The sequence below is a fragment of the Pygoscelis adeliae genome, unplaced genomic scaffold, assembly GCF_000699105.1.
Source record: "Pygoscelis adeliae isolate BGI_AS28 unplaced genomic scaffold, ASM69910v1 Scaffold66, whole genome shotgun sequence".
NCBI classification, from domain to species: Eukaryota; Metazoa; Chordata; class Aves; order Sphenisciformes; family Spheniscidae; genus Pygoscelis; species Pygoscelis adeliae.
The window spans coordinates 10,288,477-10,303,088 of NW_008825167.1; the positions used below are offsets into that span (position 1 = coordinate 10,288,477).

Genomic DNA, 14,612 nt, shown 5'->3' on the forward strand with positions numbered 1-14,612 from the left:
CCCCGAACTTAAAACTGTTTTCTTTAATGAAAAAGACAAGACCTTCTCCTAGAGCTACAAGAGACTTTAGGGGTTCATCTACATTAGTGTTTTGTTTGGACCAGGAACATGGTCCAAAAGTGAAGTGAATCTATCAGTCATCCTTATCTAGTATGCTTTGTGTTATACAAAAGATTGGTTTTGGAGCTCACAAACTGGATTCCTGACAGTATGTAACAAGCATTAATGCACGTTCAGTCCATATGACCAGATTATATCCAATTTTCCTGGAATTACGTAGAGTGTGGACGTCAAATCCTCAGCACCAACTGTTTGGCTTTCTAACCACTGCTATTCCACTGTACGAACAAAGAAGTACCCTAAGAGCTTTCAGATTGCCTTGGTTACCTGCCTCGCTTCTCCTTCAGACATTCATAGATTACTCCATGTCGTGTTTACCATCTCTGCTCTAATCTATGCATAATCCAGTTCTTTTAAACAGTAACAATGAGACATGGCTCTATTTGGCCATGCATCCATTTCTATGTATCTTTCAGTTCACCAGTTTCCTTTCAGTTCCCTGGATCCTGGAGCGACTGTGTCCTTACTACAGCTCATTTTTGGGGACGAGGAGGAGAGGCGTAATATGCATATCTAATACTGCAGAGTACCTAGAAGACTACAGGTTATTTGTGCATGCTAATGTGTGGGAGGCAGAGAAAAAATGAATTCCAACTTAAATGTGCAAACATGAAACAAATAGTCAAAAGCTATATTTGAAGCAGAATGAGTCCTAGGATCTCAGCTTTAGTGTTCGGACAGGCCCCCTCCAATGTCATGAGAAATGACTTGTATTAGTTGTGCTGGTACACCTCTGCGAAGCACCTTTGCTATCACTGCTCTCTGCTAACCACTTTGCACTCTTTTTTTCCTTCATCCATCCACTCAAATATCTTAGTAAATTTCAGCCAGGTGGCCTAGGCCTACAGGTTTATCTCACCGCTCACTGTTTTCACTGTAACAGAACCTGATTAGTGCAGTATCTATACGTTTCTTCAGGTCATTAAAAAAATTTGGATGACATTACACACTCATGAATATACCTTGTGCTTAGCTTTCCTTTGCACTCTCTATCGTTATTCAAAGGCAGCAAACCAAAAATCTCAAGTTGGGTTTCTTGCCAAGTTTGCCTATTTCTGTACTCTTTCTTTCAGGGTCTCTTCCTCCACCCACTGCTTCCAATGGTCCCAAAGAAATATTCCAACCACTGCCCTACCATCTTTCTTACACCACTACATTGGCATCAGCTTGTCTATTTAATGACACCTGGTAGTGTAAATAAATGTTGTAAGGAGATGGTGTTTTTCCTCTTACTTTATTTCCCATTTTCTCAATTTCCCTTTATTAACATTTTAAATATGTACATTTGAGGCAGACATTCTGCAGTTCTGAACTTAATTACCTGTTGAATATGGAAGAAAGTCTTGAGAGTCCCGAATTTCCCATGTAAGATTTCTGCTATAAACTGCTTGGAAGTAATCACCAACAGTGGCATACTGCACAGTCACTCCAAACTCATCAGAATGCTTGTTAATATAATCCAACAACAGGTCCATGTTGGAGTACTGAACAGATGCGTTAAAGAACTGTTTGTCACAACCCTGAAATACAGAAAACAGAACAGCCAGATGACTTTGGGTCATGTAATTTAGAAGGATCTTTTTTTAACACTAGTCTATGTTAAAGTGGTATTTCTTGTGATCTTGACTGCCCATGTAAAAGTTATTTGTTACAAAAATGTCCAGAACGGGTAGGGTTATTGCACGTATCAGTTGATAACCAACCAGCATTACAGATAGGGAGAAGTGTGTTGACACACCATATTGTGCAAGAGCACGAAATTTCGTGGTAGCAATTGGAAAATGCATGCATACATGCCTGGAAAGACAACCTTTGCTTCTTTTCACACTGCATTTCTCCCACTTAGCAGAAAATATGGAAGTTCTTATTTCCTGCTCTTAAGAATGCTTACAGCTTTAGGAAGTGGTGAGGACATGACGTGAAACAAAACAATCTGACAGAGATCCCTGTAGTACAAATGGCACACAATGTGTTGCTGATCCCCCATCACGACAGTAGACTATAGTACTTCTGATGCTCATGCAAATAGTTGAGAGAGGTGATAACACCGTGTATTAAAGCCTCTTTTTTTTTTTTTGAGCATGCTTGCACAACTTCTGCCTTCTGTTGGAGGCGTCTCAATACAGACTATCTGCACATACAAACAGTTAAAGAAAGGCATAAGTAAGCATGCTTTTGTTCAACTACAGTAGCTGAACAGGAAAATGAGAGTCAGTCAGCCATGGCACCAAGTATATTCTTACGGTATCAGTACTACAGTATAGGCATCAAACTGAAGCACAACAATATGCTAAGAAACCTTCTCCACATAAAAAGGCCTAATAGAAGCCTTACAACACTGACACTAGCTTAATACATCCTCATCTTCATGTTCCTGTGCCTGAGGTAGAAAACATTGCCCAAGTCAATCCTGATCTCATTTTCAAAATAAAGATGCTCTCAGCAATTTGTCTTCAAAGCTTCGCAGATGCTGGAAGAAATGGCCAAAGAGGCTCTATTTTCGTTGCAGTCCCATCTTCCACCCCAATGTTTACCTGATGAGCTCAATGAGTTTAACCTGATGAGCTGAACCCATTCAACTCATGAATGAGTTGAACCTGATGAGTTCAATTGAACTCAGAGGTGATTACTCTCCCTTCTTTCCCAGATATGAGTGCCACCCCATCCCTTCCCCATTTACTAGGTGTTTCAAGTAAGGTCACTGTCACATCCTTTATGAATCCTAGTGCACATGCCTGTCCCTCAGACCTAACAGGGTAAGTCACTGATCAGAAAAGTGGAAATTCTATTTTCAAATGAGAAAAGTTCTTCTGAGATACCCAGAGATCTTCTGCATGCACATAGCAGAAACTGCAAAACAACTTCAAACTGCAATGAGCTACTAAAACATATCAAACCAAATATGAAAAGTGCGGCAGTCAGTGCAAACCAGACTTCCTAATGTTGACTCCAATTAAATTTGTGGGGAAGAAGTCATATGTTTACCAGTCAAAACTACTTCATATTTGTAGAGCACTACTTTCAACTCATGATTCAAGAAGACTTCCTCATAAAAAGTAGATACTTTGCACCACAGAAGGGGATGTGCTGGGCTGGTAGACTCCACTCACACTGACACAGAACACAGTACACTGAGGAGCACTGTAGTTCAGTAGAACAAGGATGTCCAGGAGAACCTGCTCTAGTTAGTCATCACATCCACTCGCTACCTGAACAAAACTTTGCACAGGAATGCTATACATTACTGTACAGTTAGTTCAACCACACAGGCCAAAAAACAATCTCAAGGATCAGTTCCAGCCCTTAAGACAATTCCATACCCCCTGCTACATCTGCTGCTATGGCCTCTAGAGAGGCAGGTTTGAACTTTTACACTGCCCCACAGCTCAATGCATCCTCCTGCACAACTAGGTGCTTCAGATCATGAACAAACACTTGTTTGTCCATATAACTCATCACAAAAGTGCCAATAGTCTGGATGTGAGGCCTGACCTTAAGTGGGAAGGTGTGTATTTCCTGATTTTTTTAACTGAAGGAAAAAAAAAATATCCAAGTACTCCAAACTATTTGTAATCACAAAAAAATTGCTAAGCTTAACTAGAGAGATATCTGTATATCTATTTCTCTCTACTTCTTTACATAGCCCTACGAATGAGGAACAAACTTTTATTACTTTGTATAAAGCTCATTATCACAAGCACACAAATCAGGAAGTCAGAGACTAAAATTTTCTTACGTTATTGCAAAACTGCAGGTTTGGATCTAGACATTTGGAATTTATTCATACTATTCAAAACTCCCTCCTCCCCATTTCAGCGTAACTTTCACTATAGCACTACTACAGAGTATTATATCCCACTTCTCCCCTCACCCTCTAAAAAAAAAAAATTCAATATAAGCAACAGTGTCACAAACACAGGAGAAAAACAAATCAGTGACTCAAAGCTGCATCAGTCAGAAAATGTTTGTTCTCTTTGCAAACAGATATTGTGGTGAAATAGCCACCTTAAGAACCACATCATCCTTTAATATGGTAATTATGAGACCTACAGCATCCATCAAAATTCAAAACCAGACTCTACATTCAGTTTAGGCAAAGTTACTCTTTCCTAAGGACTCAAAAATAGCGAGAGCATACCACTGCTATGTGTACATGTAGGACATAATTAACACAGCATATTGCTGAAAAAAGTGTTTGAATGACCATGCTGGGATATGCTTATGTTTCTAACTAAAATACAAAGACTGTATAAGAAAATGATTACACGTCAATTAGAAAAGACATTATCTACCTAATGCATAATACATTTTCTTGTAACGCTATTGTTTTTGTTAACACAGAGTTATGTTGTGCTAAGCAGTTAGGTAAAGAGATCATTTAAATAGACAAAACAAGGAGGGAAAACAGGAAGCAATATTGCAATATATAGTTTCGCAAGAGGTTATCTTTACAATTTTGCCATACTTCTTTCTATATTAAGTAGGGTCGAAGACTTGGTAGACAGCTGGCAGACTGCACAAAGAAGTTCTAGTTTTTAAAATCATTACTAATGAGACATTTGGGCCACACTTCTTAGAAAAACACTCTACCGACATGTGGTTTCTACCTGCGTTTTTGCACTACATACTGTAGCAAAGTACCATCTACTTACTGTTCATACTGTAGGTGTACTTGCCGCTGCTAAAGCAAATGCTGATCATGCACTTACCCACGGCCACAAAACATCACTTGTTCGGAACCAGGCTGCTCTCTCCTTAATGTTTGCCACCATGGTTTGTGCATACAGATGGATGTTAGCATCTGTAACAGGGAGACTCATGTTTGGATAAACACCATCTTTTGGTGGATCTGGGAAAGCTGCAATTCCATTCCAATAAAATCCTGATCTAAGTAGAAGGAGAAAGCAATAGGCTATAAACAGGATTTATTCAACTGGGAAAAACACATCAAAAGGTGCTGGGATAAAAGGCAGACACACAGGGAATAAGCAGCAAAAAAAATCAGCTTATATTCATTGCTAGTGTTTAGCATTTAGTGTTTATTTGTGGGTGGAGGTAGGGGGAAGGTTGTCCAGTTTTCTTTTCACACTGTGAAACTTTCCAAGTCCCTGTTGCTTGCTGGCACAGAACAAAGAAATCATAGGACAAAACAGCAAGCTTTGTAACAATGAGGATGTTCCCCAAGTAGATGTCGTTTACAAAGAGTATTGTACTGGATAAGCCAGTGAGCAAAATACAGTTTTCAAAAGCTCTCGGATTTTTTCACAAAGTAAATGGAAAATTTTAGTTGCTTTAGTTTATACACAGATAATATACACAATCTCAGCCCAATATAATGCTGAAAATCTCCCACAGAAAATCAATTAGCAATAGCCAAGTCCATACTGAGCTTCCTGGAGTTTTTAAATCTTAACTTTCCAGGCAGAGAGAAAACAACCCAGTCCTGCTTTGGACATTTTCTGTTTATAGCAATTGATTTGTTTCACATTTTTATCCTATATTTTTTTGATAAGGACTGACATGATATATATATATATATAGATGAAAGTTGTACCTGTGTTCCAAGCCTCCCAGTGCTAGAAAACTATTTTTAAAGTCTGTCAATATTTTGAAGTATTTTTAATGCCTGTCAGTAGTAAGTGTCACTTTTTGACTCAGATCTACAGAGTCTAGACATCTCCTTGACCTACTGCAGGTCAGGAGAAAGCAGTAGAATACTGTTGAAAGAAAACAGTCAAAGAAAATACTTAAACTCCAACAATATAAACTCTCAGAAGCGATCAATATTTCTGCCTATTTGGGAAATCTTCAGACCTGTTTGAAAAAGGTATTTGCGATGGGGTACAGTAGCTGTACTGATCCATAACATGGGTGAAGATCTCCTGTCCTTCAGATAAGGAAGGAGAGCCCTGCCATACAAACTGAAGCTTCTGGAAAACAAAAAAGGTAAAAAACCATTACCCTTGATGACAAGCACAGAAATACCATCATTAACAGCTTAAGACTTCAGAGTGCCCATCTTCCATTCCACCACTTGAAATACTTTAAATGTTTTTACTTAAGAGCAGCCAATGGTACCCCAAGCAAGGTCACATACTATATATAGGAGGCTATAGTGTTGCCTTTCTATTCAAATTGATGGAGAAGGAGAAGAGGCAGCACACTGCCAGCTGCATGCTAAAATCCAGATGTAAGCCTAGCTTATCACAGGCGTTACACCTCACTTGTTTCAGTGGGAGCTGAACACCTCTAAGCTAGGAAAGATCCAGATGTAGTCTGGATTGCACTGTAGTCAGTGGGAATCAATGTTTAAATCAACTGAAACAGAATTTTTACAGTTTTGGAAGCCTCCAGACTGCCATGTGCTAGAAAAAAAATTAGATGGGAAGAGATTGTCAAAAGCTCAGAAGATTTTAGCAGAAAGGAAGTATTGGAATTCACTGCAAACATAAGGTGGTAGGTCCTGGCTTCACCAAATTCAACAGGAATTCTGTTTTCTTCTTCAGAGACGCTTGAGTTTCACCCAAGATTCTTAAAAACTGCCTAATGGCCCACTCATACTTGTGAAAGCCCCTTATTTTCACATAATGATGACAGATCAGGGTCCAACATTGTGATATGAAAAGAAAAACATTTACTGTGTATGGGACACTGTGCAAGAGAAGGCAGAACATAAAACAAAAACTGAATTCAGCAAACAAATGATTAGCTGCCGCTCTGACCTAGTATTATTACTTTTACAGGCACAAATAAGTGTTCCAAGCATGACAACCACTGCACCCAAACATATACGCTACACTTTAAAACAACCTATAAAAAACCCAACCTATCTAAGATTTTCTCAAGGGAAGCTGAAACCCATTCTAGATGCCTCCAGTTCCAACACTCCTAATTCAACGCCCACTTACTCTTTGCCCAACTGTCCACATTTTGTGTCTTCTTCAGACTAGACTATATTTTGTCCTTGATCAGAAGTCACAAAGACATTACTGACCATATTACATGGATTCAATATATTTCACTATTACCACATGCAATCAGCATGTCACTTTTAGAGAAGAAATACCTATATTTTCTTGCACAGATCAGAGGGATGCTTATCTTAATGTCATGGTTTAGACTACTGTAAGTAGAGGCTGTCAATGGGTTCCATTCCTAATGGTATTTTTACCTTGTTTTTCTGCATGTCAGCCTTCAGATCATAGTCAATCCGAGAAATAAGATGAGCATTAAAACCAGCCAGAGCAAAAAGAGTTGGTGTTGTAGCTGAAGCTCCAAAAGGATCAACGTGCCAAGAAAACTGAGGCCTGATCCCAAAAGTTTCATACAAAAATCCATGGCCTTCTGCAAAGCAAAATTTGTTTACGTTAGGAACACTTTTACAAGTTCATTTCATAAATTTAATAGGCATACAGTATTACAGATAAGCACTTAAAGGATAGCTCTTTGTTGCTGTTTTCCAAAGCATTTAAAGTTTCAGAAATTTAATGATTCACAGCAGAAAGTTTCACACTGACAATATTTATTTTGCTATGCCAGGTATAACTTATTAACATTACAAAAGATGAATAACAAAGAGGAATTATGACTAGAGACAGGCCTGGGAAAAAGTACTTAGATACAGATTAGGTTAAGGCTAACAGTCTGCATGAAAACAACAAGCTGGGTTTTAGTTTGTGTTCGCTCAAATCATACCACCCATTCTCAGAAAATTTCAGTCTCGTATCAATGACAAAAGGACAGGGAAGCCATTCAGTAAAAAAAACTAATATGAATATGATCCTCAATCGTAAAAAAAGAAAAAAGCCAAAGGTTAATAGCAATCTTGATACATGATATTATTTACAACCAACGTTATTAATTTTGTATTGAAATGAGTTTCAAAAAAAGAAACCCTCAAATCAGAAAGACCAGACAATAGAATAAACTCAGATAAACTATTTAAATGAAAGTAAGACAACCAGCTAAGCAATAGATTTTACTCCGAACTCCAATATATCACACTAGGAGGATCCTCATTTAAAAAAAAAAAAAAAATTGCAGATCTTAATTTTACAGTTCTGGAATCATGCTCAGAACTATTTGAAAATGCAACCGTATCTTCCCCATTTTGGGGAATGGACTAACTCCACTCCAAATTTTAATATCATGTTTGAATAACTGAGGTTGCAAGGCATTCTCTTTTCACTTCATCTTTCCCATGGTTAATGTCTTCTCTAGTGAAAATATTCACAAAGTGTTTATTTTAACTCTTCTGACTGAAGCACATTTTAGGCAGAGTTTGCTAGGCTCTTCCAAAACACAGAAGGACAGACATGAGAAGACACGAAATGCAGACCCCATATGTCTGCACTGGCTTTGTCTCCTCAAGATGAACTCCACACATAATGCAAGGATACATTGTTTTGTTTGTATGTACTCGTACTTAAACTGAGCAGAGTGCTTTCAGGAAAAAATAAATAGGAATTTTAAAATACATTAATACTTTTGTTATAAATTACCAAACTTGAAATTTCTTTTTTAGAAATATTATGTTTATACACAGAATAAAATATTAAATTAGAAACAATGTTTTCTGCAGCTAACTCGAAAGAAAAAGCTGTAGTTGCATTTAAACAAAAGGACTCTTCAGTCAATATTAGTGATTTCTTTGGAGAAGTCCTGGGTTCGGTGTACTAAGCCTATATAACAACCTTTACACACAGGAGTCAGATGAGAAAAAAAAACCCCACATTCATCCCAAGAGGAGGAGATCCCCTTGGCCAGAGTGTGATGTGGTGACTCACTGAGATGCAAAAGCATCTGCTATCCCTGCGCTCCTGATAAACACTGACAAGCAAGGAACAAGGCCAGTGGTGCTGCGCAGTTAGATTCAGCAAATGATAAAAGTGTTTTCTGACCCTTTACTCTCCCATGTAGAAAGCTGCCCAGAGCGTAGCCCTGAGACGGGCAGGGTTTATATCGGCCATAATAGACAGCTGGTGGCAATACATTCCCTCCCGCCCCAAAAAAGCATGCTACTCCCTCACGGCATATTATGGGCATCTATAGCACAGTGGTGGCATGATTTATCCTGTTTCTTTTTTCATTAACCAGATGGAGATAAATGTAAATACTAGAAGACTCTTTAAACCATCAGATGGAGAGGTGTAACACACGAACGTCTGGAAGCAGAAGCTAGAAGATTAAAATGGGAAATAGTGCATCTCTTGGAAATATGCACCTATTTCTAACAGAGGCCACTGATAACAATTACAAATGGGGGTTTCTTCATCAAGCAAGTCTTTCAACTAGGTTCAGATGACCACAGTGACATTCAGTGGCCCATGTTCTGCAGAAGACTTAGCCTAAACAATACAACCTCCCCACACTCTGAATTGCTACCAGGTATTTTCTTCCAGAGCATTTCATACCCTCAATTTGACCATAACTATCTTCCCAGGCGCTTAAGCTCACAAACACACACACAAACACACAAATACACACACACACAAAAGGCCTCTGCTCCAAAGGAGTTTGTAACTGACCAATTAAACTGCAAGCCAGCTTTCATTAACCCTTTTGCTTACTGCAGAACTGTTGTGTTTGGGTTTTTTTAAAGCAAAGATTTTTATACAGATAACCCACCAGCAAGTAAAAAATAAAAGATCAGTTCTTAAAGAGTAAGAAAATAATAGCAATCTTGGAGTGGAGAAATGAAAAACAAACAAACCCCCCAAGGTCATAACAATGAAAAATAAAAGTTAAATGCAAATATGCATACCCGTCAACTGTAAAATTTGATCATCAATTAGTGTCACAGCTTCATCATGCATCACTTGCCCTCCAATGACAAATTCCAATTGTCCCTCCTGAAGCAACTGATGGACCTATGACATTGAAATTAAGACACAGAACATAAACATCATTTCAGTCTTATCCCAAAAGGCTGCAAATTCATTTCAGATCACAGCACATTACCTAGACACAACACTTGTCACGAAGGCATCCAGGACAGAAGTGGGATAAAAGGCTGCCTGTACTGAGTGCTATCAAAAGGAGAAGGGTGGAAAAAGCATACTAATGTGCTGTACAGTGCATTGATTTACCCAGCTTAGACTGAAACCAGGTAGTGAGCACAAAGGATGCGCTGCCAGGTAGACCCTGACCTTCCTGTGCTTCTCAGTAGGGCTGTTACCATGCCTTTATACCATCTAAACACCAGACTTGTCCCCATGTACTGCACTGGCAGCAGCCTAGGATCCTGCCTCAAGGCAATTAGAGCTGGAGGATTAAAACAGAAGATACTAGTGCTTCTCCCAAAGTCTTCCTCCTGCTGCATCTGTCTTGGCTTAGGAAAGGCACTGGGTGGCTGGATGAGAGAGCAATATGCAACCCCGTACAAGCAGCAATGGCATATGGGCAATATGCAACCCCAGGCTCCCGGGGTTTCCTTTAGTCTACTACCTCTATAACAATTTGGAGACTGAGATCTGTGGGATCCAGGAAGGAGACAAAGTGTGCCATCACACCGTGGCCACAAACACATCCCTTCTACTCTGTATGCATCTACCTTGCCTTCAGAGGATGGACAGGTTGCTCAACTTGTGAGAGACAGAATGCTTTATTAAGAAGTAGTTATTCCACATGTAGCAGGTTCGCCTGCCTGATAAACCCACTGCTAACCTTCATGTCTGGTCTCTTTTTCCTAGTTTAAAAACTGTCAGTATATTACAACCTGTTCAATTATTCACAGTTTTTCTGGGGTTTTTTTGGGTTTTCTTCAGCCACTGGAAACAACAAGTATGCCGACAAGTACAACTTTCAGCAAATGTGCTGGATGAAGGGGGGGGCCGGTGTTTGGAGGGAGGGAGTAATAGCCTGTGTCCCTTTCTAGAAGCGTTAGGGAGTCTTCTGTTTTTGTTAGAGTTACTTCGCTACCTAGAACTTCAAAGATACCTCAAACTTCCAACAAAGAAAGTCTGTATAAATATGTATTTTAATCTCCACACACACACTTTTTTTTTTTTTAAATCTGTCATGTAGGATGCCAATTCCAGAGCTATGTTTATTTCCCTAGGAACCTTCAGTGAATGCCCCTGTGTCTGCTCAGATACGATGCCAGATTGTCAATTTTGATTATGATCATTTCTCTCTTTCACAATGTTGTGAAAACGCTTCAGGGCTCAGCATTCATAAATTAGTTCCAGCCAACTGTGGTGACTGATTAGCATGCTGGGAGACCAGATAACTGATATCTGGTGTCAGCACAGAAATGGTCCTGACCTACATGAAAAGCATCTCTGGCTATTATTCCCCATTTGGATGGATGTCCAAAAAAGATACCTCTGATCCAAACTTTGGGCCATGGAAACTTTTTTTTAATATAAGTTTTGTGGAACCACTGAGAGGCTGAAAACACAAGAAAAATAATTCAAGTAATTTAAATAATATCCAATCCTAGAAAAAAAAAAGAAAACAATATCTCTAATGACAAGCACTTTTGCTGACCAGCACTGGGCAAAAGGAAGGAGGAACCGAGGAAACAGACACAGCAGTACTACAAGCAGCAGGCTGCTATGGTAGTAGAACATATCTGTGGTCCTTGGGACAGCTACTACTATTCTTACATCAACTCACCCCTACAAACCAGGTAGAAGTGGCTACACATCTTTTTTCTCCAACTTAAAACACCCAGACATCAAGCCAGGGTAAGGTGATAGGAATGGTTCACACAAGAAAATACTGTGGAAATAACATGCACTGACAACTTAGAGGTTCATATCTGGCTGAATACTGCTGCAATACATTTCACTTCTACATATCCTCATCTGAATTGCAAAATCAGCTTCAGTACCCAGGCTGTACCTTTTACTAGTTTTTAATGCTACTGCTCTAATCCAAAGCGGACATTCCAAAAGAAACTAGAATTAAATCCTGTATTCCAAGTGAAATACTAAATTAAGAAAAAAAATGGCAAAATTAAAACCAGAGAGCCTGTACTACAGAAAATCACTAATGCTAGAGCTCAAGTGGAAAAAGCAGGACAGTAACCAGAATGACCTAATTTCAAGGTCCAATATTTGCAACCTGCTAATGTTAAAAACATGTCACTTATCAGCAAGCATCATAGCTCTTAAATATTATTAGAGATTAAATGTTTGACACACAGGTTTAAGAGGAATTTATTTTTAATAATTTTAATTTTCAGAGAAGCAACTATAAAGTAACCAGAGAACTGACTAAAAATGCATAAAAGCAACAATTATTAGTAATTAGGCTAGGAAATTAAAGGCTGAATCATATGTACTAGTTTTGTACTACTGAGGTCAAACGTGATACACATTTACTCTTCTGGATTCCACATAATAGCAAGAATAGATATTAGAAACACGGGTCTTTACATTTGGGTTACAGCAGCATAACATAGTTGAAATAAGATCAACTTACCTTAGAAAATTAGAGCACTCTTCTGTCCCTGCACAAAGTAGTTCCCATGCTATTTTCTTTAATCCCCCCACCCCAGACTTACAGTACAGTTTTCTAATTAAAAACAGACAAGAAAATTGTCCTTCAACAGGCAAGTATGGGCAAAACGCCCACACAAAAACAGTGGACTGCCTATACACAGCAAAACCTCTCATACAAAGGTCAGCTGCACATAGGTTGTAAGCTATTATTTAAATACTAAACATTACAGAAAATTCAGAATTTAGTGAAGGACTAGGTTAGAAAAAACAGGCAAGAGGTGTCTTTTTTACGTGATGCTTTGAACAAACTGAAATGTAAAGTACTGTAAGTAATATGCTGCTGTTGCCTGAACCCTGGTAACAAAACAGACCATGGAGTTCTGAGTGAGTACCTATGGGAAGCTGCACCTACCCTCTGGTTTTAGGGTCCAAAACTTAAACATCTTGCACTGCAATGCAACACACAACCAGCTGCTAGGGTAGCAGCGCAGTCTTTGATTTCAGTTTGTTTCATGCCAGAGGAAAAAAGAAGTGACAAATAAAACTTCACAATGTCTTTACTAGGAAAAAAACCAATCCTCAAATTAAAGCTCTGAAGACTGAAAGGGATCACAGCTTATAAATAAACAAACCCAAGAAACAGTTATTGCTGTTGAATCGACAGTCACCTCTTTGCTGCATTTTCCTTGTTTACAAATGACAGGTTTTTGAGCAGTACTTAACTGGAAAGAAAAAACGTTCCTTCTTGTGAGCAGCGTTAGGCAGCAGTTCATAAGCTTCAGATGTTTAACAGATATTGGTACAGCCTCTTTCAGAATCACCCACATCTTATGCTAGCATGCCCCCAAGTAAGAGTCACTGACGAAACAAGAATTGTAAAGTGTAAAGAGTCTTCGGTGCGAAGGTTACTACCTCCTACTGCTCTGATCTATAGTTGGGGTTTTAACCTCTTGCAACCGCCTTTAGAGTTAATGTCCTTTCATAAGAAGCACCAGATTCAGAGACAGCTTACACAAGACCTGGGTAAAAAGAAAATGGTAAAGTACTTTGCCCCTCTTTGCCCCCTGAAAAGAGCGTGGATTCTTTGTTAGCAGGAAGTTTGGCTCTGGTACAACTTACCTGCTGCTTGTACCTATCTGTGGCTACTGCATCCCACCAGAGTCGAAAGAATTCCTGCTCCACAGCAATAAATTTGCGCTGCTTTCCTTTCACTAGCTCTTCTACAACAGATGTGTAGACATTTGCTGCATAAGCATGCATACTTTCCTGAAAAAAAAAAAGGTAGAAAATAAACTCTATGTTTTGCCCATATTAAATGGGCTGTTTTGAACACTTACTGGGCTTGAGAAGAGACAGATCAAAAACCTCACATTTGTTGCACACTTCTTTTGTACGTGCAGAAAGACCAAGTTCTCTCTGGTTACATACAGCCTGTGGGCCCTTCTGCTCCAAAATACATCCTCTGACTGGGGACCTGACTAGATCATAGCGTAGCTTTCCCCAGGCTGAGCAGACACCAGTACAAGCTTTCTTTTTGATGTACTGGGAACAGCTTACCCTGTCCCTCATTGCTTACCTTAAATCAACAATGCCATAAATGATAAGACTTTGCACCAACATAGTTAAAAAACGCACATGTACACTTTATTCTTCCATTTCTGTTCTTCTTTTGATGGCCTGAATTAGCAGAATTGGTTCTTCAGAGCGAGTATGACTCTGCGCTGCAGGTGTGCACTGCCAGTATAATACAGTGATACATATACTGTAAATTATACTATTATGGCCCTAGAAGCTTCAGTCACGAAAAATAACTCCATTTTGCTTGATGTTTTACGACAGAGTAAAACCAAAATGGCAAAGGACTCTTAGAATGAGTTTGACTGTTGACATGGAAACATCCAGTGTGAGAATTTGTGCATCTATCCCGTCTATGCCATTCCTAAAGCCACCTGTATTCCAGAATGAGGCCTATGGGTTTTATTGGAATGCAAACATGACAACTGTATCCATCAAATAACCTATCACACTGTTATATCCTATAAT

General features: G+C 39.0%; 1 protein-coding gene across 1 annotated transcript in view; it reads right to left on the reverse strand.

Moving 5' to 3' along the window:
* The window catches only part of MAN2B2 (mannosidase, alpha, class 2B, member 2), a 27,822-nt gene extending 13,975 nt beyond the window's left edge, over nt 1-13,847 (reverse strand). Inside the window, exons 1-6 of the mRNA XM_009328840.1 lie at nt 13,689-13,847; nt 9,884-9,989; nt 7,292-7,464; nt 5,935-6,050; nt 4,830-5,007; nt 1,442-1,640 (exon numbers count right to left, since the gene is read on the reverse strand). Of these exons, the coding sequence (XP_009327115.1) occupies nt 1,442-1,640; nt 4,830-5,007; nt 5,935-6,050; nt 7,292-7,464; nt 9,884-9,989; nt 13,689-13,829 (913 nt within the window). The 5' untranslated portion in view covers nt 13,830-13,847. The remainder of the gene's footprint in view (nt 1-1,441; nt 1,641-4,829; nt 5,008-5,934; nt 6,051-7,291; nt 7,465-9,883; nt 9,990-13,688) is intronic.
* Between the last annotated feature and the right edge of the window lie 765 nt (nt 13,848-14,612).